Raw genomic sequence first — 24,791 nt, 5'->3', positions numbered from 1 at the left:
ATAATGGGAACATTTTTTTAGGAGGCTCTCTGACCTCTACATCTCTTGCAAGGGGCATTGGAGTTCCTCCAAATTTTTGGAAGCTTTTGCATTCACTGCATAGGTAAATACTATGGGTGACCCACTTCCTAATAATGGGAACATTTTTTCATGAGGCCCTCTATGTCTCTTCCAAGGGGCATTGGAGTGCCTCCAAATTTTTGGCAGCTTTGGCATTCACTACATAGGCAAACACTATGGGAGACCCACTTCCTAATAATAGGAACATTGTTTTTAGAAGACTCTCTGACCAGTACGTTTCTTGCAAGGAGCATTGGAGTTCTTCCAAATTTTTGGCAGCCCTTGCAGTAACTGTATACGCAATAACAGTATAGGAGACCCACTTGTTAATAATGGGAACAACAAAGCTGATGGCTCTCTAACAATAACAAGGGCCGACTCCTGGCCCTTTAAGAATAGCAAGGGCCACCTGATGGCCCTGTAAAAATAGGCTTTGTGACTTTCATAAATGAAACAGGATGAGTCTGATGATTGTAAAAATTACATTTCCTGGTGAATGCATTTATCTTGGTTGAAAGCAATGCAAAAGGGAAAAAACGCATCAAAAATGCTACATGTGAACATAGCCCAAGGTGTGTAGGAGCATTTTTGTTTTTGTTTAGTTATTTTGCCTAATATACAAGACATTTCCCTGGAAAGGATGTTCCTTAACATATTTCCCAGGAAAATCCATTTTGGTTTTGTTTTTGTATGTTTTATTGTGAGTCCGTAAAGTGGCGTAATAGCTCTGACAACATTGTTGACAGCAGTGACTTGGGAGTCAGAAATGCTTCCAGGGGTCTTCCCCATGCTGTTCCCATGTCATTTGAGCACTGTTCCCATCGATTTGGGCAATTTTTAGGCCCTCTGAAGACCGCCGGGGGAAGTTGCCGGAAAAATGCTCGAGTTTCCCATAGACTTACATTGGGCTCGTTGCTCGGGTTGAGCACCCGAGAAATCCAATTTGCTCGACCTGAGCAACGATCACCCAAGCAATTTAGTGCTCGTCCATCACTAGAGAGCACTTAAATGCTTGAGTACTCGTTGGGAGACCCACTTCCACATGCTTTGCTGCCATGTGCCTGATCATGGTGATGGTGGTCAGGCTGCTAGTTTTGCTAACCCTGCTGATGCTGGCCTGGCAGGTGGTTCAAATTGTCTTTTTTGGGGTTCTCTGCAGAGTCTTTAAAAAATAGCCAGACTTGGGAAGACCTAACAGTTGTATTGGCAATTTCTGTCGTGTTGGCGTTACAAGGAACCCTTTCCCGCCTTGTGTCTGCGTCCACCACACTGCTTCTTCCTGCCTGTTGTGGTGCTACACCTCCCTCCCCCTGTGCGCTGCTGTCCTCACTCTGTGTGTCCCCCTGCCAGGTTGGGTCAGTTACTATATCATCCACCACCTCATCTTCCACTTCCGCACCCCGATCCTCCTCCTGCCTTTCTGGCAGTTGTGTCTCATCATCATCATCATCCACCTCTTGTGACAATAATTGCACGTTCCCACAATTGCTTTCATGTGACTGTGGCTGCTTCAATTTTTGGGCATCGCTACACGTGTTCTCCTCTTGACTTGCTTGTAGCTGGCCAGGCGAGAGGCCCGAATCTACAAATGGAAAAGTGAACAGCTCTTCTGAGTGTCCAAGTGTAGGATCAGTTGTCTCAGGGCACTCGGCATGGTGGGAGGAAGGAGGATCAGGATGAAGAATATGCGGTCCAGACTCACGGCTACTGAGACTTGACCGTGTGAAAGACAGGGTGGTGGTGGCTAAGTGACTGGAAGCATTATCTGCTATCCAACCAATAACTTTTTCACACTGCTCTGTGTTCAATAGTGGTGTTCTGTGGTCCTCTATTAATTTAGGACAGGAAGGTCGAGCGACAAGATGTGGGTGTTTGCTGTGGCACAATTTCAGCTTACCCACGGCCACGTCCTTGGCATCTGCATGCACCATCACCATCACATCCACTTCCCTGTCCCTTGCCACGCACCTTGCCCATTTTTAATGGAGGCAATATTTTCCACATTCACGAGAAATGGTTGATTTTGGAACGCAGTTATATGTGATACATCTGACAGAGAACCACAATTTTAAATAGCAGGCCTGTAATTTGCTAATACTATCCTTCACAGACACCTAGAGTGAATAGCTTGACCGACACACTGCAGCAAAATGAAAATGGAAGAAATGTCTGATTTTGGAACACTCTTATAGGTTTTATGTCTGACAGAGAAGCACGGTTTTAAATAGCAGGCCTGTTATTTGCTAATACTATCCTTCACAGATATCTAGTCTGAATAGCTTCACCGACACACTGCAACAGAATGGAAAAGGAGGCCAATATTTTCCACGTTCAGTTTAAATTTCTGGATTTTTATCTCTGAAATATGGAACAGATCTGGCTTTATTCTGCAGTGAGAGCAAGCAAATGGAGCAGAAAAATGGTTTACTCTGGATTGCTTTTAAAGCAAATAACCAGGATTAAGATCAATTTTTTTTCCCTGGCCCTGATATCTGGGGCTATGTCTACAAATATCTGTAAGAACAGCAGCAGTAGGAACGTTCAATGAACCCTCTTGCACTATATGCACTGCAGTCTGCCGCATACACTGCCAGCCTGCCTAATTCCTGCTATGACCACTGAATATATGCAGCTGGATTAGTCCTCAGAAGGACTGTTAGTTCAGATGGATATATATATGTTGTAGAATACCTATAGGAACAGGACGTTCAATGGACCCTCTTGTGCTGTATCATGCACTACAGTCTGCCACATAAACTGCCTGCCTGCCTGACTCCTGCTATCACCACTGAATATATGCATATGGATTAGTCCTCAGAAGAACTGTTAGTTCAGTTGGATATATATATGTATATACATATATGTTATAGAATACCTATGCTAACTATGAAGAACCAAATCTCTCTCTGATGCAGCAGCAGCTGTCCCTACTCTGCCTGATTCCAGGGGCAAATTATGACGAGCATTGAGGCGCCCAGTCTTATATACACCTGATGATGCTGTGAGGACAGCCAATCACTGTAATGTCCACAAACAACATGGCTATGGCATTACAGTGCATGACAGGCAATCCCTGCATGTTCATTGGCTCTCTAAAGAGCACCAAACATGCAGGGAGGGGACCCGAGTTCCCGCCCGAGCAAACCGGAAATACTCGCCGAGCGCTGAGCTAGTCAAGCACACTAATGCATGTTCACTCATCACTAATAAAAGCCCATGACGGTTATATACAGTGGGTACGGAAAGTATTCAGACCATTTAAATGTTTCACTCTTTCAGTGCAGCCATTTGGTATATTCTAAAAAGTAAAATTTTTTCTCATTAAAGTACACTCTGCATCTTGACTGAAAAAAAACAAAAATGTAGAATTTTTTGCAAATGTATTTAAAAAGAAAAACTGAAATATCACATGGTCATAAGTATTCAGACCCTTTGCTCAGACACTCATATTTAAGTCACATGATGTCCATTTCCTTGTGATCCTCCTTGAAATGGTCCTACTCCTTCATTGGAGTCCAGCTATGTTTAATAAAATTGATAGGACTTGATTTGGAAAGGCACACACCTGTCTATATAAGACCTCACAGCTCACAGTGCATGTCAGACCAAATGAGAATCATGAGCTCAAAGGAACTGCCCAAGGAGCTCAGAGACAGAATTGTGGCAAGGCACAAATCTGGCCAAGGTTACAAAAGAATATTCTGCATTACTCAAGGTTCCTAAGAGCACAGTGGCCTCCATAATCCTTAGATGGAAGAAGTTTGGGACCACCAGAAGTCTTCCTAGACCTGGCCGTCCAGCCAAACTGAGCGATCGTGGGAGAAGAGCCTTGGTGAGAGAGGTAAAGAAGAACCCCAAGATCACTGTGTCTGATCTCCAGAGATACAATAAGGAGATGGGAGAAAGTTTCACAAAGTCAACTATCACTGCAGCCCTCCACCAGTCGGGCCTTTATTGCAGAGTGGCCTGACGGAAGCCTCTCCTCAGTGCAAGACATATGAAAGCCCGCATAGAGTTTGCTCAAAAACACATGAAGGACTCCCAGACTATGAGAATTAAGATTCTCTTGTCTGATGAGATGAAGATAGAACTTTTTGGTGATAATTCTAAGCGGTATGTGTGGAGAAAACCAGGCACTGCTGATCACCTGCCCAATACAATCCCAACAGTGAAACATGGTGGTCATGCTATGGGGGTGTTTTTTCAGCTGCAGGGACAGAACGACTGTTTGCAATTGAAGGAAACATGAATGCGGCCAAGTACAGAGATATCCTGGATGAAAACCTTTTCCAGAGTGCACTGGACCTCAGACTTGGCCGAAAGTTTACCGTCCAACAAGACAATGACCCTAAGCACACAGCTAAAACAACTCTGTGACCATTCTTGACTGGCCCAGCCAGAGCCCTGACCTAAACCCAATTGAGCATCTCTGGAGAGACCTGAAAATGGCTGTCCACCAATGTTCACCATCCAACTTGATGGAACTGGAGAGGATCTGCAAGGAATAATGGCAGAGGATCCCCTAATCCAGGTGTGAAAAACTTGTTGTATCATTCCCAAGAAGACTCATAGCTGTACTAGCTCAAAGGGGTGCTTCTACTCAATACTGAGCAAAGGGTCTGAATACTTATGACTATGTGATATTTCAGTATTTCTTTTTTAATAAATTTGCAAAACTTTCTACATTTCTGTTTTTATTTCAGTCAAAATGGGGTGCAGAGTGTACTTTAATGAGAAAAAAATGAACTTTTTAGAATTTACTAAGTGGCTGCAATGAAACAAAGAGTGAAAAATTTAAAGAGGTCTGAATACTTTCCGTACCCACTGTAATCCTGAGTGTCCCACGGCTATCTACAAGACAGCAGGCTATTCACTGACAGGAGTGTAATCACTACTGTGTCAGTCAGGGCCGGCTCCAGGTTTTTGTGAGCCCCGGGAGAAAGAGTCTCAGTGGGCCCCTTTAACACATATCACGATTCATGATGCACAGATACCGAAGAGAAATATATATATAGTACAATGCAAAGATTTGACTACTTACATTACATGAGTGATATCTATTGTAAATTCCACAATAGCTCAGAAGCCAGCGAATCGCTCCACACAGTATACTGGCCCCCATAAAATGCTCCAGACAGGATACTGGCCCCCATATAACGCTCCATACAGGATACTGGCCCCCATATAACGCTCCATACAGAATACTGGCCCCCATATAATGCTTCATACAGAATACTGGCTCCCATATAACGCTCCATACCGGATACTGGCCCCCATATAATGCTCCATACAGAATACTGGCCCCCATATAATGCTCCATACAGAATACTGGCCCCCATATAACGCTCCATACAGAATACTGGCCCCCCATATAATGCTCCATACAGGATACTGGCCCCCATATAATGCTCCATACAGAATACTGGCCCCCATAAAATGCTCCATACAGAATACTGGCTCCCATATAACGCTCCATACAGGATACTGGCCCCCATATAATGCTCCATACAGAATACTGGCCCCCATATAATGCTCCATACAGATTACTGGCCCCCATATAACGCTCCATACAGAATGCTGGCCCCCCCATATAATGCTCCATAAAGGATACTGGCCCCCATATAATGCTCCATACAGAATACTGGCCCCCATAAAATGCTCCATACAGAATACTGGCCCCCATAAAATGCTCCATACAGAATACTGGCCCCCATATAATGCTCCATATGGAATACCGGCCCCCATATAACACTCCATACAGGATACTGGCCCCCATATAACGCTCCATACAGAATACTGGCCCCCATATAACGCTCCATGCAGGCTGTTCCCCCCACATAATGCCCCAAGCAGGCTGTTCCCCCAACATAATGCCCCATGCAGGCTGTCCCCCCCCCATATAATGCCCCATGTAGGATGTCACCCCCCCTTATTATGCCCCATGCAGGATGACACCCCCCCATTCCATATAATGCCCCATGCAGGATGTCACACACACCCTCCCTTATAAAGCCCCATGCAGGATGTCACACACACACCCTCCCTTATAGTGCCCCATGCAGGATATCACACATCCCCCCTCCCTTATAATGCCCCATGCAGGATGTCACACCCCCCCTCCCTTATAATGCCCCATGCAGGATGTCACACACACCCCTCTCCCTTATAATGCCCCATGCAGGATGTCACACACACCCCCCTCCCTTATAATGCCCCATGCAGGATGTCACACCCCCTCCCTTATAATGCCCCATACAGGATGTCACCCCCCCTCCCTTATACTGCCCCATGCAGGATGTCACACCCCCCCTCCCTTATAATGCCCCATGTAGGATGTCACATACACCCTTCCCTTATATTGCCCCATGCATGATGTCAACCCCCCTTATAATGCCCCATGCAGGATGTCACCCCCCCATTATAATGCCCCATACAGGATGTCACACACCCCCCTCCCTTATACTGCCCCATGCAGGATGTCACACATCCCCACCTCACCCCCCTCCCTTATACTGCCACAGGCCTCCATACAATAAAATAAAATCAAATACTCACCTCAGGTCTCACATGCTGCCGCTGCGCCAGCCTCATCCCGCTCTGCGCTGTGACTGCTAAGGAGAGAGCGCGGTGTAATGACGTCACCGTGCTCTCTGACCTGAGACGTCACAGTGCAGCAGCCGCGGAGGATGCAGGAGCTGCTGCGGAGACACGGGGAGAGGTAAGTATTGTGCCGGGTGCCGGGGCCCTGAGCAAGCAGGGGGGAGCGGGCGCTGACACCGCTCTTCTCCGCTCACGGGTCCCATTGCGCGCTGGGTGCCCGATGGTGAGGGGCCCCCCCGCCTGCTCAGGGCCCCAGCATTTGCCCGGGTGCGCCGGGTGCCGACGCCGGCCTTGGTGTCAGTGCAAAAATGAAAAATACAAAGTGAAAAATTTAAAGGGGTCTGAATACTTTCCATACCAACTGTATAACACATAACTAGGGAAGGCCTGTTACAGTTCTGCATTGTTTTCCAAGAATAGTTCTTCGTATTTTCAGCTTGCTCTCATTTATAACCTAAATTCTGTTTGAGTTGAGTCACATCCTTGGAAAACTGTCATAATCTGGTACAGGCCCCATTGCTGCCACTCGTCACCCCCAACCATGATGTGGGAAAGTATGCTTAAAGTGTTCTACAAATTAATCTCAAACAAAACTGCAGTGTTCTTTTTTGTTTTAGTTCTCTGAGGAATATGGACCAGTATATACTATATACTTAGGGTTCTCACCAGCTGTGGTGGTCAGAGGAATAAAGGATCTCAAAGAAATCTTGGTAAATAAAGGACATGACTATGCAGACAGGCCTCATAACAGGCTCATTGCAGACATCTCTGGAACCAAAGGTAATCTGAGAGGTTTACTGACACTGGAGGTTACGCTAATTAAATGTCAATATTGATTTAGCTAGAGAGGTGGTCATGTACTGGCAGCTGTCAACATCTTTACCCCTTTAGGTGAGGTTCACACATTCAGTATTTGGTGAGGTTTTTACCTTCGTATTTGAAGGCTAAACTCAGGAGTGGAACATTCAAAGGAAGGTATAATAGAAATACGTGCCCCCATCCTGATTTTGACTTACAAATATGGATATACAGTATTTCCCAGCAATGGGAAGCTATATAAACATAATATCCAGCCCAAAGAAGGGCTTTACGTGTATGTAGCTTCCCAATGCTGCTTGTCTATAGTTGGGCGCCGGTCCTACTTGGCCCTTATTCACATTGAGGTAATTTTTGACACATGGTAAGGTTTTAATACTAGAGGTGAAGACCTTCCCGACTTGGTACACCTGGGCGCTGGTGGGATGGCTTTTATGCCTTGTTTTAATCAAAAACTGTGTTTCCTAAGTACCCTATGTTATTTATAAGCACTATTGCTTTTTATTTACTTATTGCAGTGTATATGTTCATTTTGTTTCTATCTTAGGTTTTGTCTTACAAATACTGATGTAAAATAATCACCAAATACTGAACTTGTGAATGTGGCCTTATAGGTCTTATAAGGCAGCTACCGGACATATAGTTGATAAATGGTATGTGTCACAGAGATGGTTGTCATCTGTGTTGTAATCCTGGAGTGTACATAGCACTAAGAGAATTGTGTGGTGCATCCGGGTCGAGGTTTTACGGGCAGCCTGAGAAACGGGCGAGTCTGGCTGCCCACATACCTCACCTCTGTGTGTGGTTAAGAGGTTAAAATGGAGTCCGTTGTTTGACACATGGTCTGTGTGTGTGGAGGGAAAAAGCCTCCTGTGTGATATCCAGTCTGAGCCAGTGTACTGGATGCTACCCAGCCTGTGTGCCTACAGGACCTGCTAACCAGAGACTTTGTCTAAAGAACTGTTTTCTTTGTTTTTTTCCTGCACTGAAGGCTGTTTTATTTTCCCTTTTGCCTGTGGATGGTTTATGGAGCAACAAACCGATTTGGTCATTTTAACGGAAACGCTTCCTGTTTTGCCTCCCGATGCACCCAAGGGAGTAGCACCCCTACAATTGGTGTTAAAAGTGTGGGAAACGTTCCCAGCAAACATGTGTGACTGCTTCAAGATGTACTGCATGTCTTGGGTGAAGACTGCCATAAGCCAGCAAGCAATGCCAGACAAGTAAGCTGCTTATTTAGCAGCTCCAGCAGCAGCAGCAACAGGACCAGCACCGTCAACAGCAGCAGCAAATTGATTTGCTCACAGAGGTGATTCGTGGCTTGGCGACAGCTCAGACTCCAGGGTCAGTGGACGATTTCTAAACCCGAAAGGCAGAAGGAGAACCCCGCAGAAAATGACCCTGGGTGATGATATAGAGGCCTTTTTGACTGTGTTTCAAAGGGTCACCAAGAGGGAGAAACTTCCGCCAGAGCAGTGGGCAGAGGTGCTGGAGCCCCAGAAGGCTTTCTATGACTTGGCCTAGCAAGACACCAAGGAATATGGCAAGCTAAAAACTGAAATTTTGGCGCACTTGGGAGTAACGATAACTATCAGGGTGCAGCGGGTCCACCGCTGGGCGTATCACCGTGACAAACCCCCTCTCTCCCAAATGTTTGACTTACTGCACCTGGTCCAAAAATGGTTGCAGCCGGAGTCCTCTACCCCTGCGCAGATGGTAGAGCGAGTGGTGATGGACCGGTTTGTGCATTTCCTGCCGAGGCCAATACAGACTTGGGTTGCCCAGGGTGTTCCCTGGAACACTGATGAACTGATTGGACTGGTCGAGAGTTATCAGGGCGGTGAGGGTTTCTTGGGAAGGCAGCCTACTCCACACTGGAGATCCCAACAGGGGTCGGAGGCCCAAAAGGGGGTGGGGCATCCAAGGTCCAAAGGGGCGAGGGAGGTAATGCCAAAGGTCCCTGCTGGCGATATTATATGCTTAAAATGCCACTGCCCAGGCCATACAGCCGCCCGTTGTTCCCTGACCTCTGAGCAAATGGACTGCAGCCTGGGACCTCGCTGTTCATACTATGCATATCCGGCCTGCAGTGTGAACTGTCCACCCAGTGAGGGGCCACAAGCTTGTCTCGTAAAGGTAAATCGTTGGCAAGTGACTGGACTGCTAGACCCAGGGAGTCTGGTGAGCCTTGTGAGGGCCACACTTCCTCTCCAGCTGATCCCGGGGAAGAAGGTTGGCATTCATGGTGATGCTAAAGACTATCCGGTGGCCAGAGTGGGCATTGAAATGGCCAACGGTACTGAGTCCCATGAGGTCGGCGTCACCCAGGATTTATTGCACTCCATTATTATAGGTCGGGACTTTTGTTTGTTTTAGGATCTGTAGGGGAAGGGTTCAGGGCTTGGTTGGTTGGATATGAAACCGGTTAGCCCTAAAGAGGTATGAAAAACACCCCATAGCATGATGCTGCCACCCCCATGTTTCACTGTTGGGATTGTATTGGGCAGGTGATGAGCAGTGCCTGTTTTTCTCCACACATACCAATTAGAATTATCACCAAAAAGTTCTATCTTCATTCCTGAGTTAGGGATGACTAGCGAAAATTTTGGGTCCACCCAACTTAAGGACCTAACTCTGAGGGAAGCATTTAACAATGTCACAGTCATAAATGGTATTGCATAGGAGCCAGAGGCTGACAAGAGTTTTCCCTATTTTATGCTGAGTGAGGAGTTATTGTACTTGGTTATGAAAGTGAGGGAGGAGCTTGTAAAAGTTATTGGTACCAGGGCCCAATAGACGAAGGGTGTTGGACATGGTCCATTCACATGTCTTGGGTGGCCATCTGGGAGTGAAAAAAACTCAAGAACGGATCATGCAAAGGTTCTATTGGCCCGAAGGTCACCGAGAAATTTTAAAGTATTGCAGGTCCTGTCCAGGGAGGTATGTGTCACAGACATGGTTGTCATCTGTGATGTAATCCTGGAGTGTTGCTCTAGTGCACATAGCACTAAGAGGATTGTTTTGTGCATCTGGGCCCACGTTTTACGGGCAACCTGAGAGACGGGCTGGTCTGGCTGCCCACTTACCTCACCTCTGGTTGTGGTTAAGAGGTTAAAATGGAGTTTGTTGTTTGACACATGGTCTGTCTGTGTGGATGGAAAAGGCCTCCTGTGTGATATCCAGTCTGAGCCAGTGTACTGGATGCTACCCAGCCTGTGTGCCCACAGGACTGGCTAACCAGAGACTTTGTCTAAAGAACTGTTGTGACGATACTGCCTATAATCTTAATTAGCCAGATGATTAGATTTGTTAATCCAAAAAATACACTATTGTGTTTAAATTGACTTGTATGTATTTGTGTATTTCTAAAGGACAGACCAGTATTTATGTATCCCTGATTGCTGTCTCCTCTTGGTTAGGTGAACAATATTGTTTGTTACTATGCTAATTACATATTATACTAAGTCAGCTGAAAGTTTATTTACAATAGCCCCTGTGATACCAACTATGTAAATAGATTAGCTCAAACAATGAGACTTGAGTGAGCCCTGCACCTTTACCTCTGACATGTGACTAATGACCCTTGACCTGTGGATGTGTACTTAAAAAGGACATGTCAGACTTGAGACAGAGATTCAGAAAGACTTTACAAGGAGAATGAGAGACATTCTTCAGGAAAGTAGATGGATTGCATGGCAGCTCCATCCAAAGAGACACAGATTTGGATTCTACATGATTGTAGCCTAAGGGTATTGGCCCTGATTGGAATAATATGGATCTGCTCCATTGACCATCAGAGAGACCATGGATACATTTTGGGGAGACCAGGTTGGGAGGATGAAGTCACCTGGCCCCATGGATATGTTGTTTGGGGTTGCCAGGAAGGACCCACCAGTTGCCTGGAACTCATGGAGACATTTGGAGAAGCCAGATTGGGACCCGCCGGTCATTTTGCCCCATGGAAACTCTCAGAGAGGCCAGCGTGGGACTCTCGGGTCTCCTGGTCTTGTACCTCAATGGACTAGTAGCTGCCTAAGCCTGCCACTACCTTCTCTCTGTGGGGGTCCGCCAGAAGTGGGGGGCCACTGGTTGAGGTAGTTGGCCATGGAAGTCCAAAAGACGCAGCTGTTCTATCTCAGGCAGGCGGAGCGAAAGGGTGAGACTGTGTAACGTTGTACCATCTTGGATATTTGCTGGGACTGTTCTACCTGTTTATTGTCCGCTTTGTGGTTCAATAAAGTATTGCCACTCTATTTTACCCTCACCCTGTGTTGTCCGAGTAGTATTATGCCCATGGAAGACCCGGGTCTTCACAACTGTTTTCTTTGTTTTTGCCTGCACTGAAGGCTGTTTATTTTCCCTTTTGTCTGTGGACTGTTTATGGAGCAATAAACTGACTTGAACATTTAAACGGAAACGCTTCCTGTTTTGCCTCCTGACACACCCCTACAGTCTTTACAGTGAATAATTAATAATGAATGACAGTACTTCCTAAATAATTGTTTCCTTAGATATAGTAATTATTATCAAAAAAAGTATGAAAACACAGGTCTACCACAGAGTTTCAAGCCCCTCCAGCAGGTATTGACCATAGACATTTATGAGATTTGTACTAACGTTTTCTTCGACAGGATCTTTCCTCTGCAACACTATTTTACACTGAACATTTGGGTGGGATTTCCTGTTTTCTATTGTTTTAATTGTATATTTTTCTCCAGGTCTGGTTGTAGCACCTTATGGGCCAGCATGGAAGGAGCACAGGCGGTTCACACTTTCTACACTCCGGAATTTTGGCTTGGGTAAAAAGTCCATGGAAGAGAGGATTTGTGAAGAAAGTGCACACTTAATTCAAGAATTTAAGAAGAATAAAAGTAAATATATTGATGATCGAGATGTATGTGTGCACTCAGACAGCCGTATAAATTGGACGGAGATCGGAACACAGTTCTCGGACTGTTGGACAGGCCAGTGGCTCTCCCGACCCAAGCATGACAGCTGCATAGAAATACATGAAGTTGTCAGGGTCATGTAGGAAGAGCCAATCTCTCCAATTGATATGGCCACCTGAGCGTGCCCTATAAACATCAAGCAGAGAAAACTTCAACATCAATCAATCAATTTGAAGGTTACAATTAAATCAATACCTGGATGTAACCCAATGTTCAAATAAAAAAAGTTTATACAATGATACTGGAAGTGTACTGAGCCATCTGCCACAGACAGGAGCAAGGGATGACAGTAGCCCAGAACCCATAGTCCGTGCACACTAGCAATGTGCTAGGGCTCTTTCACACGTCAGTGTTTCAAGTACGTGTGGTGAAAATTTCCACACGTACTGGAGACACTAACACACTCAGATACATTCAAATGAATGGGTCTGTGCACATGTCAGTGTATTTCCACGGACCGTGTGTCCGTGTGCTCCACATGCTGACATGTCTGTTTTTTTTGCGGATGCATGGTCCGCAAAACATCCCACACGGATGACATCCTTGGGTCATCAGTGTGACTCGTACCGGCGCCTGGGAATCAGTGCTACAGTTAGCACTGTTCCCAAGTGCTGGGTGCAGAACTCTGCCCTCATCATGGTTACCTGCCGACACGGCGATCAGCACCAGCAGGGACAATGATGAGAGTAGTAGTGTCTGCTCCCGCAGTGTCCCTGTGTAAAAATAAGAATAAAATAAAATCCTTATACTCACCTGTCCGGAGATGTCCCCCGCTGTAATCCTCTGACCGCTGACGCCGAGGAGCCGGGGAGAATGAGCTGCACTCAGTGAGTGACAGGACACCGCTCCTGAGCTCAGCTATGGGGCCGCTCACTGAAGCGGCTCATTCTCCTCAGCATCAACGGTCAGAGGATTACAGCAGTGGACGCCTAGGACAGGTGAGTATAAGGATTTTATTATTTTATTCTTATTTTTACACAGGAACACTGTGGGAGCAGTATACTACTACACTCATCATTGTCCCTGCTGGTGCTGATCACAGCATGGCAGGAACCATGATGGGGGCAGTGTTCAGCACCCGGCACTTGGGAACAGTGCTAACTGTTCACTGATTCCCAGGTGCCGGTCAGTGTGATCCTGATGCGGCATAGAGGCGGCACACAGTTACCAGATGTGTGACACATATGGACACCTGGGACATGGATATCTATGGTACTGTTTTTTCCGGTACTGGAAATATATACGGATGTGTGAAACCGGCCTTAGCACCACTTGGATCCTTCAGTGTGAATGTGTCTGCCATGAATTGAGTTCAGGCAGCATTCACTATGGTCAAGCAAGCATTCTTGATCAGGGACAGTACTCAGGATGCAAATTGAGGAGACAAAGCTGTGCACTGAGCCCTTGGCCATGCCAAAGGTGCACTGAACCCATGCACTGAACTTCCTTCATTTGCATATGAAGTAAAAGTAGCATTCTTAGCCAATAAAACACTAAAATATATATTTCTGGTATGATTTTTATACAGGATAAGTCCTTTATATAACTGTTTACATAATTTAATGGGCATTTTGGGGGTGACAGATTCATCTTAAACATATACATTGACATTAAGGGGTTAGTTTAGGCTTATGATAAGGATTGTAGTGCCGACGCCTCTGCACTCTGCCTCCCCCTCCCGGCAGAGACACCGACTCACTCACCGCTGCTGTCCCGCACTTCCTTCTTCCATGATTTCCAAGGCATGCGCACTGCGTCCAGATCCGTGGGCCCTGTGCCTAGGGCGGCGTTCTCTCCTTCTTAAAGGGGCCGCGCGCGCCATCCTAAAGTGTTCCCAGCCAATGGCTGTGAGACAATTACTATTTAAAGCACCTCCACCTGCATGAGATGCATGTGCAACATTGTTAGTCTGTTTCTAAACTTGCATGCTCGTTCTCAGGTCCCAGTGCTCGTTTCTCAGTATACCAGTCCTGTATATCAACCGTCCCTGCCAGCATTTGACTGCCTGTACATCAGTCGTGCCTGCCTGCCTGCCTCTATATCAGCCATGCTCGCCAGCACCTGCCTGTCGGTACATTAGTCGTGCCCGCCCGCCTGCCTGTATATCAGCTATGCCCGCCAGCACCTGCCTGCCTGTACATCAGTCGTGCCTACCTGCCTGTATATCAGCCATGCCCTCTAGCACCTGCCTGTCTGTGTATCAGTCGTGCTCACCAGCCTACCTGTATATCAGCTGTGCCCGCCTGCTTGGATACCAGTCATGCCCATCAAAACTTACCTGCCCGTGTGTCTGTCATGCCAGTCACTATAGCAGTCAGTACTTGCCAAGTCTATCATTCCTGGCCGTTCCTGCCTCTTGTCACTTGGGGGTCAGCTGCCATCTCCACCTGAGGCCAATCTTGGTGTAGCACCTGGTTCCACCTCCCGCAACTCTCCTTGGATCACGGTATCGTCAGCCAGAGTTGTAGTAGATAAAAAGCCTCCTGCTTGTGATAACTTTTTCCATATCAGCTCCTTGCAGAGTGAAGAAGCTGCTATTACATAAGAGATTCTGCATACTGCACTTACAGTTATGGACAGTCAATGTGTAAGACAGGAAAGATTTATAACTCTGCAGTTAATTGTATGGATTCGCCTTCTACATTTCTGAGCTCTTATATGAAGGAAAATTTATATCATTAGTTGCATGAGGTGTCTGGAGCTGCCAGAAGGAATTTGATAGGTAATAAAGTCATTCTGTAGCTGCAGGGAGTCAGTGACTGACATCCAGTCTACACATAAAATCATGTACTGAACTGTTTGTCAGCCAGAAGATAACTCAGCTCCCAATAATGAAGGGGAAAAGTGTATAGATATAGCCAAGCTGGATTGAAACAAATGACAAATCTAGAATATTGCTCTTGAATAAACATTATATGTCTAAAAACGGTTGGAGCACTATTTCAATAACTAGAGCTGTCTTTTCAGGTACACTACTTGATCCGCATCATGTCATTGATAATGCTGTATCAAACATAATTTGTATGATTGTGTTTGGGAGGCGCTATGAATATAATGACTCAACTTTCCGAAATATACTTAATCTTGTTCATGAAAATATGAAAGCGGCTTCAGGTTTTTGGGCTCAGGTAAGAAAAATTTGGGTCAACCTTTGAGAGTGGTAGATTACATAATCATTTTTTTTCTATGGTACTTGTGAAGATAGAGTTAACCTTCCTTCACTATGTCTGTATTTTCTGTTTCTAAAATAACCAAAATACAGCATTGTCATCTTACTTGCCCAACTTTTAAAGAGAATGGTGTTAAGTGCCAAGACTTATTGTCAAGTGGCGTGAGAATATATTTGGTGTCAATGTGCATCAGATGAGCACTCCTACTTTGTTTTCACAGGGTTTTCTTCTCTTCTGCACAGCACTCCTGCTCACATTTTCTTTGCGTCTTCCTTTGTACATTACTAGTGTCATCTTCAAAAAAGTAGTTAGTTTGGACCACTTAAAGAAGATCAGTTGGTGTTGTTGGAAACACACCTGGATGCTGGAACTGAAGGGGGTCCAAAAAGTCCCTGTAGCCCAAATGAGAGGACCAATACTATTAAAGACTCATGATAATTAGGTGATAGTTAGGGGACGTGTTGAATATTTTGCATTCTTGTCCACGACCATTAAGTTATGGCACTGAAAACATTATACAGAATTTACAGTTCTGGGTGCCTGTAATGTTCTCAGAGATTAACGGTATACATAGAGAAAGGGGCCAAAACCAAATATTAAAAGTGTCCATCTATTACTATATTGGGCCTCGCCAAACAGGATAGGAGTTACGGGTGTTTGATTCTTCTTCCACACATTATCAGAGCCCATGGGCTCCTTGGATTACTTAAAAATGCAGTTCCCTTGGAGAGTCGAGTCCTGCACAGGTTTGTCACACAGTAGCAAAAGGGATATAACCAACCTGGGCTCCACTTTCCTCTCCAAGGGCTATACAGCAGACATATGGTACAATATGTGGACATTGTGACTGATACATTATAGAACAAAAAAAGAGCAGGGGGTATCCAAATAGGCACCAGACATACTGAATATATAAGATGAAGCAAATAGTAGTGTACAAAAATATGTATATTTTTAATTGAGAACACTAAACAAATACCACAAATTAAAACATACTTAAAATACATACAAAAGTGATCCCCTTAGGAACATACATATATATATCATGGTACTCATAATCCATATGACTCACCCCCTGGGCCAGTGCTGTAGTGCGACGCGCGTGCGCGCGGGGAATACCCGGAGCCGGATCCGATGGGGGTAGTAGTCTTCGTGTGGCGGTGACCCGGTCCGCGCCCAGGGTGGTCAAACTAGGTGGCAGTTATTGGTATGATGGTATTAGTGTCCGACTACGCCACCCGTTGAATGCGGTTATGAAACCGGCGCTGCAGGGCAGACCGCTGAGGCCGGTGGTATAGGTGTGCAGCAATGTTGATATAACCCCCAACGGGAGAGGTATGGCCTCAGGGCAGCGGATGTGGGTGATGTTGGGAGTGATGGTGTGGATGTCCCAGCACTAACGGTGCGACAAGGAAGCACGGAGACGCGAGGGTACAGTTCAGGGCCTTTACTGATGGTACAAGGCAAATTCCCCCGGGAGTACTGGCTAGTAGTTGGGGCCTGGTTAGTCTGCGAGTAAGCCGGAGTTCCCCTGGCCAGGTGGAGTTGTAGGCCTTCCCGTTAGTCTGTACCCTTCCTGGCTACCCTGCTTTCGGCGGTTACAAGTAGCCCACGTCCCTGGGTATACCGTGTGGTGCTCACCCGTATGGCTGGTGACCTGGGGCCTCCTGTTAGCCTCCGCTCCGGGATGGCGGTGCTGGTCCCTTCGTTGTGACTGAGCCTCCGGGCTTTTATGGCCAGAGGACCTGGAATCCCCTGCCGGATGAATTCTGCTGCGGGGTATATCTTAGTCCCCACAGCCTCGGACTCCTGTGTCCGGTTTTAGTACCTTCTCCCAGGGCGAGCTCTGCACAGCTCCAGCCCCTGGCGCTTCTCCTTGGCTCCTACAGAGCTCCTGATGTCTATCTGTCCCTGTTTCTGCGTGTCCAGACCAGACTCCGTCTCTGTCTGGAACTCCTCTCTCTAACCCTGCCTCAGCCCCAGTTTATGTAGGGGAAGTTCTTCCCCTCCCAGGACTGGGCAGGAGGTGTGGCATGCTTAGGATTCCTGCCCAGGAGACCTCCCACCTGCTCACAGACGTAATACTGCTATTACTGTGGAAACCAGACCCCTGGGGTGCCACACATACATCGTAGATATGTGGGAAGACTATATATGGCCTGGTCTCATAAATTATAGAAATAAGCTGAATGAATCTGTCCAAATATCAAAATAACAGCCCCGGATAATACCCTATTTCTATATACTAATTCTGTATCCAGAAAAAACTGAACAAGTCAGATATTATGATACTAATGAAAGTCCCATATTTTTACCTGGCATTATAAATAACAGATCAGATAATAAAGACCATGTTATACAGACCAATAGTGTCCACATATCAGAAGGGAACCAGCAGATTAAAACCCTACGCGTTATGCCATATAAACATGGCTTCCTCAGACACTATTGGTCTGTATAACATGGTCTTTATTATCTGATCTGTTATTTATAATGCCGGGTAAATATATGGGACTTTCATTAGTATCATAATATCTGAATTGTTCAGTTTTTTCTGGATACAGAATTAGTATATAGAAAAGGGGTATTATCCAGGGCTGTTATTTTGATATTTGGACAGATTCATTCAGCCTATTTCTATAATTTATGAGACCAGGCCATATATAGTCTTCCCACATACCTACGATATATGGATTATGAGTACCATGATATATATATGTATGTTCCTAAGGGGATCACTTTTGTATGTATTTTAAGTATATCTTAATTTGTGGTATCTGTTTAGTGTTCTCAATTAAAAATATACATATTTTTGCACACTACTATTTGCTTCATCTTATATATCCGTTAAGCCTGGTGCCTATTTGGATACCCCCTGCTCTTATTTTGTTCTGTCATAGTTTTTTGTTTTTTTTGGCACAGCATCTAGCATTTGATGTGTAGTGCCAGGCCTTTTCTTTTTCTCGACTGATACATTATCACACCAATATATATTCCCTATATATGCTCATGTCTACGGTTTATTTTTCAGCTGTACAATGCATTTGGATTTGTAAAACATCTACCCTTACCTCATCGGAGGATCTTCAGAAATGTGAAGGTTTTCTTTGCTTTCCTTGAAAAAGTTTTATTGGAGCACAAGAGAACCAGGGTCCCGGGACAACCTAGAGATTACATAGACTGCTATCTGGACGAGCTGGAAAAGGTAAAAGAACATGTAACATTGTAGAATCTAAGAACTTTCATTGAGATATTGGAGACTATCATTTTATAGCAGGAACATTTAGTTTTTCTATATAAGGTGAGGCATATTTTACTACTTGTCACCTCTTCTGTTTGAAAACTAGGACCAGGGAGAAAGAAAGCCAACTTTTGATAATGAGAATCTGTTCATCTGTGTGTCTGATCTGTTTATTGCTGGCACAGAGACAACATCCTCCACCCTTGAGTGGTGTCTGCTGTATATGATGATGTATCCAGAGATACAAGGTATGTAATATCTTTACATTATCTCATTGCCATATTTTCTATTATATCATTGCCACTAGATGAACAATGCAATGTACATCCCATGTTTCAGAGAAGTGTCGTGAAGAAATCGACAAAATTCGAGGAGACAGAGACCACCTTGATTATGAGGACAGACTAAGTATGCCATACACACAGGCTGTACTGCAAGAAGTCCAACGCTTTGCTTCAGTTGTGCCGCTGGGAGTTGCCCATGCACCTATAAAAGACATACAGCTGAATGGCTATACTATTCCAAAGGTGAGGACATTTTTTTGCCTAACGTGAAAAAATGTAACCTTCCTGAGTAACCTCCACAATCATGATCACTATGAAAGAGACACAAATTAGATTCTACAGACCTTAGTTGGGAAATACTAGTATGTTTGCTAGACTTGAACAAAATGTTTTCATGACATCCATACTATTCTATGTCTCATTCTCCTTTCTATATCTTTCCTAATTTTACTTCATTTCTCTTTTTTTATTGCAATATTCCAGTGGTTAAAGTGCAACTGCACTTTCAGAGGACTTATTAGAATGAATACATTTATTTCAGGTGGGTGTGCAGCATATCTGCTCCAAGAACCGCCTGAAAAAGCATTCAGGAATTGCTTCAAATACTTATATATTTCTTTGCAAAAACATATCTTCACTTGATCTATTGATTTCTGGAAAACAAAAAGTGCTGGCATTATGTAAATAAGCATATGGATGAGTAATTAATTAATGGTGAGACCAACTGAGCATAACAGTAGGGTGACACAACCATTTTCTCAACATCCAAGAAAAACAGTCCGATTATTACGATCAGACTTTGATCAGACTGGCATCAATTTTTCTTAAACGTGGAGAGAAAAAAAAATGTCTCCACCTTTGCCATTCTATCAGTCAGTGAAAATGGGATCTCACTCGGATGTGATCTGAGTGTGGTCCTATTTTTATCATGGACCCATAAACTTGCATTGCCATTTTTAATCCAACACTTGGATGAAAAACATATATGTCTCCAATTTTTTCCATGAATCACTTGCTCTGAGGAAAAAGTCGGATATGTGCACAACCCCATAGAATATCATGAGTACAAGTGTTATTTGTGAAAACCACAGATAGCACTCAGATGAGAAAATTGATTATCTGCACGTATCCTAATAATGAGGAACCTTCCAGACCATGGGGTCTTTGATGTGTACTGATCTGTCGCGCATCTATATTTCAGAGATGAGCATTTTGCAGAGCGGCTCAGGAGAAGGAGGGAATATCCTGGTTTTCATCTTTCTTTCTTTTTTTTTTATGAGTGGCTGATAAATTCTAGAAATATATATTTTTGGTATGTGTGTGAACCGTGTACAGATACAATATTCTACTACATTTTTTATCTTCTCATTTTCTAAATTTAGGGGATGATGATTATCACAGATCTGACCTCAGTTCACTATGATGAGAGACTGTGGAAGTATCCACATGGATTTAATCCTGAGAACTTCCTAAATTCTGAAGGAGAATTGGTGAAAGTAGATGGATTTCTACCCTTCTCTGCAGGTAATATAAAAATGGATAAACAGGTTTTTTTTAACTGCAGCAAAGCAGATTCTGGGACCCAATATTGAACACCCCTCTGAAGCAATCTATGAAATAATTTTCTGTTTCACTGATGGGTTGTAAATATTTAGCTGCTTAAAGCTATGTTCACATGCAGTGTTTTTGTTGCATTTTTTCTGCAGCCAAAACCTGCTGTCTTGGCAGTAAAAAAAAAAAAAGCTCTGCAGGTTTTGCTGGGTTCTTCTGCAGCACTTTTGCAGTGTTTTAGCCGTGTTTTTTTTTTGGTGCAGAGTCCAGGTGTTCACCAAAAATGCAGCACAAAATGCTGCAAACACACAACAAAAGCTGTTTGCTGCATTTTTTGCGTGGTATATATAGTACATATTCTTATTGCTTCCTATAGGTTAAAACATGCTGCAAAAAAAGCTGAAAGAATTGGCACGATCCAGATTTTAAAAATGCTGCAGTTTTCCAATTTAATCAGGAAAAAACAACAACCGTGTGCATGAGATTTCTGAAATCTCATAGTTTTTGCTGGTACTGTTAAATGCAGCTTATTTGAATTAAAAAAACACTACAAAAAGAACACTGCAAAAATGTTACATGTGAACATACCTTAAAGGGGTTGTTCCACCATACATTCAACTAAGCAGAAAAGGTGGAAATTAATGTTTTTGTAATTTACAGTTATTAAAAATTATGCTCCATTCAAAAAATAATAAGCTTTCATCTTCTGAAGTATCCTTGGCATTATTCCATTCCGTCCTCCCGGTGGCCGATCAGTTGGCCGAGCTTGCGCAGTTCCTGTCATCATAAGGCTGTGTGTCCACGATGCGTTTTTTAAGCATTTCCGCAGCGGCAAAAACGCTGCAGAAATGCTTAAAAAACGCATGGTAGAAGGCCTGCCATGTTCCCCAATGATAATCTGCATGTGCTGTGCACATGCTGCGGAAATTTCCGCTGCTTATTATCATTGCGGAAAAAAACGCAGCACTACCAATTATTTTGCGGAAGTGCTGCGTTTTCGCTGCCATTGACTTGCATTAGACCGCATGGATTAAGCATCACTATATATGTAGATACGCATTCCATGCGTTCTAATGTGCGGATGGTACCCGGGTGTGGAGGACAGGAGACTCTCCTCCGGACCTGGGTACCATAGAAAACTGTAAAAAAAAGAATGAAATAAAAAATAAATATATACTTACCTTCCGGCGGCCCGCGGTGCGCTCCTCCTCGCATGCCAACAGTTCGCGATGCACTGAAGGACCTGTGCTGACGTCATAGTCATGTGATGGGTCACGCGATGCTGACGTCGGCAGGACCTTCAGTGTACCGCGATCTGCCGTCAGTCAGCACCAAGCAAAGCAAGACTGCGGGGGCCATCGGAAGGTAAGTATAGATTTCTTTTTTATTTTTTGACATTCTCTCGGGTCACACTATATAAATCCATGCTGTTTGCATGGATTTATATAGCGTGACCAAGTTCACAAGCACTTTCCAAGTGATGCTAAAATTGCTTGGAAAGCGCTTGTCAACCCGCATGCGGAAATGCATGTGAAGAACACTTCACATCCGCATGTCCCTGGCAGTAAAACGCATGTACAATCCACATGTACAATCCGCATGTACAATCTGCATGTACAATCCGCATGTACAATCCGCATGCTTTTTTTTCTGACAGGGAGATGCAGAAATGCTCAGGAAAAATCTGTAGCATTTTTGCATCGTTGGCGCATAGCCTAAGAGGTTTCCCCAACTCTCCACACCCAGTATGCACAACATATTCTCCCTCACACATGTCTGACAGCGTAGGGAGCAGATTGCTGAGAAGCATGGAATCGTATCAGTGATTCTTACCCCTGAACTCACACAGGTCTGACCTCTGGGTGAGATCAATCTGCTACACAGACCTGTGTGAGTGCGATTGCAGACAGACACTTCCCGCACTCACACAGGTCTGTGTAGCAGACCCCTCTCACCTAGAGGTCAGAGGGGTTGAGAAGAATCACTGACACGCTTTCATGCTCTCAGGAATCTGCTCCCTGCGCTGTCAGGCCTGTGTGAGGGAGAATACGTTGTGCACACTGGGGGTGGGAGTTGGGGTGACCTCTTATGATGACAGGAACTGTGCAAGCTCGGCCAGCTGATCGGCCACTGGGAGGACGGAATGGAATAATGCCAGGGGGCACCAGGGCGCATACTTCAGAAGATGAAAGCTTGTTATTTTTTTTGCATAGATCATAATTTTTAATAACTGTAAATTACAAAAACATCTATTTCCACCTTTTCTGCTTGATTAAATGTATTTTTTATGGTGGCACAACCCCTTTAATAGTCAAGTAACTTAAAATAAACATGCATGGCCGTATTGTGGCAAGGTACAACCTCAAAAGTTACATTGCATACTTAGTTAGACAGCATAAAAATAAGCAAGTTTAGAAATTACTTGCTTTTTTCTATCTGCTGTAATTTTCCTGGTTCGAGTGCTTTTATCATACATAATACAGCTTCTTTCCAAGGAGACCAGCCACCAGAGCCTGGTCGAGTGTGTGCAGTAGTTACATTGCAGGCAGAGGAGTCAACTCTTGAAATCCCAGTCACCTCTCTTCATCCCATTGATTTCTATACAGCAGTTAGCTGTTCATCTTCCTTTCCCTCCCTGACAGTTTCAGACCTGTTAGTTCTGTATAATTACATTCTCCATTCCCACCCCCTGCAGTTGCCAGAGCAGTCCTCCTAATCATGGCTCTCACTTTCCAGAGCTGTGTACTTTTTCAAAGGCATTGTTATCTGTATGTACAAATATAGTGATAACAGTATACAGGGAAGAACAATGACATACCCTAAATGTGTCACAGTAGTAGTTGAAGATACTGACCTTAACTATAACTCAAGGAGGAATGCACCTGCCCCAGAAATTAAGAAATAAGGAGACTATAGACCACGACACACCTTAAAAATATCCCTTCAACTCATAAAAAAGTGTCTGGAGCAGCTAGAAATCTTTTGGTGAACAGAGTAATGTAATTTGTGTGCAATGTACATAGGAAACCCCAATATCTGAATAAACAGCAAGCTGGTTCTTTCCTGTAAACTCCAAATAGGACAACGAGACACAGGTAAACTGTGCTGGGAAAAAACAGTGAAGAGGGTACAGTGCTGAATCAATACTGCATGCCCACTTATTCCTAGAATTGTGGGGGCCCAAGGCATACCCACCGATCACAAAGTTATACAATAACCTAGCAATATAACATTACTTTGAAAGATGAGAATACAACTTTAAAGGACTTGTGTTGCCTTTCTAACAACCTGTATGTTAATGCTTGGATAGAGTTACTAGGAAATATGACTCATAAATGACCGTGGACAAGCATGGCGCTAGATCTTTTTCTTCTATCCCAAAGAAACTGATTTAATATTATGAGCTAGTGATGTAATTTGCCTGATTGCATTCTATCCACTGATGATTTTCTCTTCCCCACTAGGTCCCCGGGTTTGTCTAGGGGAGAATCTTGCTCGCATGGAGATATTTCTCTTCTTCACCACTATGCTGGCACATTTTGAATTCCATTGGCCAGACCCCAAATCTCCTCCAGACACCACTTCAGTATTTGGAGTTTCTCAGGCTCCTAAACGTTTTAAAATGAGATTGGTTGCACGTACATAAAACTGATCACCTTACATCATCATCTAATGTATTGGGATATATTGAAATTTCATAAAACTTAACGACTTCAATTGACAGCTCAGAATTCATATGATGTGGAAAAACAGTATTAGCCTTAATGGCTTAAAGTTCTAAATGCTAATGAATACAAAATTATTGTGAAATGTTCCTGTCACTTCCATTGGTCACTTTTTGATGCTTGCCACCAGAACCTGAGTAAACTGATATATACCAGCTAAGTGCCTTCATTGATATCATTTGTGCATCATCACAGCATTCTGAGTTAATAAATTAAGTTGGCTTACCAATATTTCGGTCGTGATAACTAATGTCACATCACAGTGCACATACTGTATCCTTGCTATAAGTCATCACTACTTACTCTATCACAAGCTCTGGACATCTATTATACATCCATTAAGATTAGTTAATGCATTACTAAACATAACTTAACATAACGTAATTTCTATTTAT

General features: G+C 44.2%; 1 protein-coding gene across 1 annotated transcript in view; it reads left to right on the top strand.

Moving 5' to 3' along the window:
• Positions 1 to 24,563, top strand: part of LOC141174400 (cytochrome P450 2D6-like) — a 31,683-nt gene extending 7,120 nt beyond the window's left edge. Inside the window, exons 2-9 of the mRNA XM_073659313.1 lie at positions 7,278 to 7,440; positions 12,195 to 12,347; positions 15,393 to 15,553; positions 18,627 to 18,800; positions 18,943 to 19,084; positions 19,176 to 19,363; positions 20,503 to 20,644; positions 24,136 to 24,563. Coding sequence (XP_073515414.1) covers positions 7,278 to 7,440; positions 12,195 to 12,347; positions 15,393 to 15,553; positions 18,627 to 18,800; positions 18,943 to 19,084; positions 19,176 to 19,363; positions 20,503 to 20,644; positions 24,136 to 24,317 — 1,305 coding nt within the window. The 3' untranslated portion in view covers positions 24,318 to 24,563. The remainder of the gene's footprint in view (positions 1 to 7,277; positions 7,441 to 12,194; positions 12,348 to 15,392; positions 15,554 to 18,626; positions 18,801 to 18,942; positions 19,085 to 19,175; positions 19,364 to 20,502; positions 20,645 to 24,135) is intronic.
• The last annotated feature ends 228 nt before the right edge of the window (positions 24,564 to 24,791 follow it).

This window comes from Phyllobates terribilis, unplaced genomic scaffold (genome assembly GCF_046119375.1).
Source record: "Phyllobates terribilis strain yellow unplaced genomic scaffold, ASM4611937v1 Scaffold_13__5_contigs__length_258822181, whole genome shotgun sequence".
NCBI lineage: Eukaryota > Metazoa > Chordata > Amphibia > Anura > Dendrobatidae > Phyllobates > Phyllobates terribilis.
The sequence above is the reverse complement of the archived record's forward strand: the minus strand, read 5'-3'. Positions and strand labels throughout refer to the sequence as shown.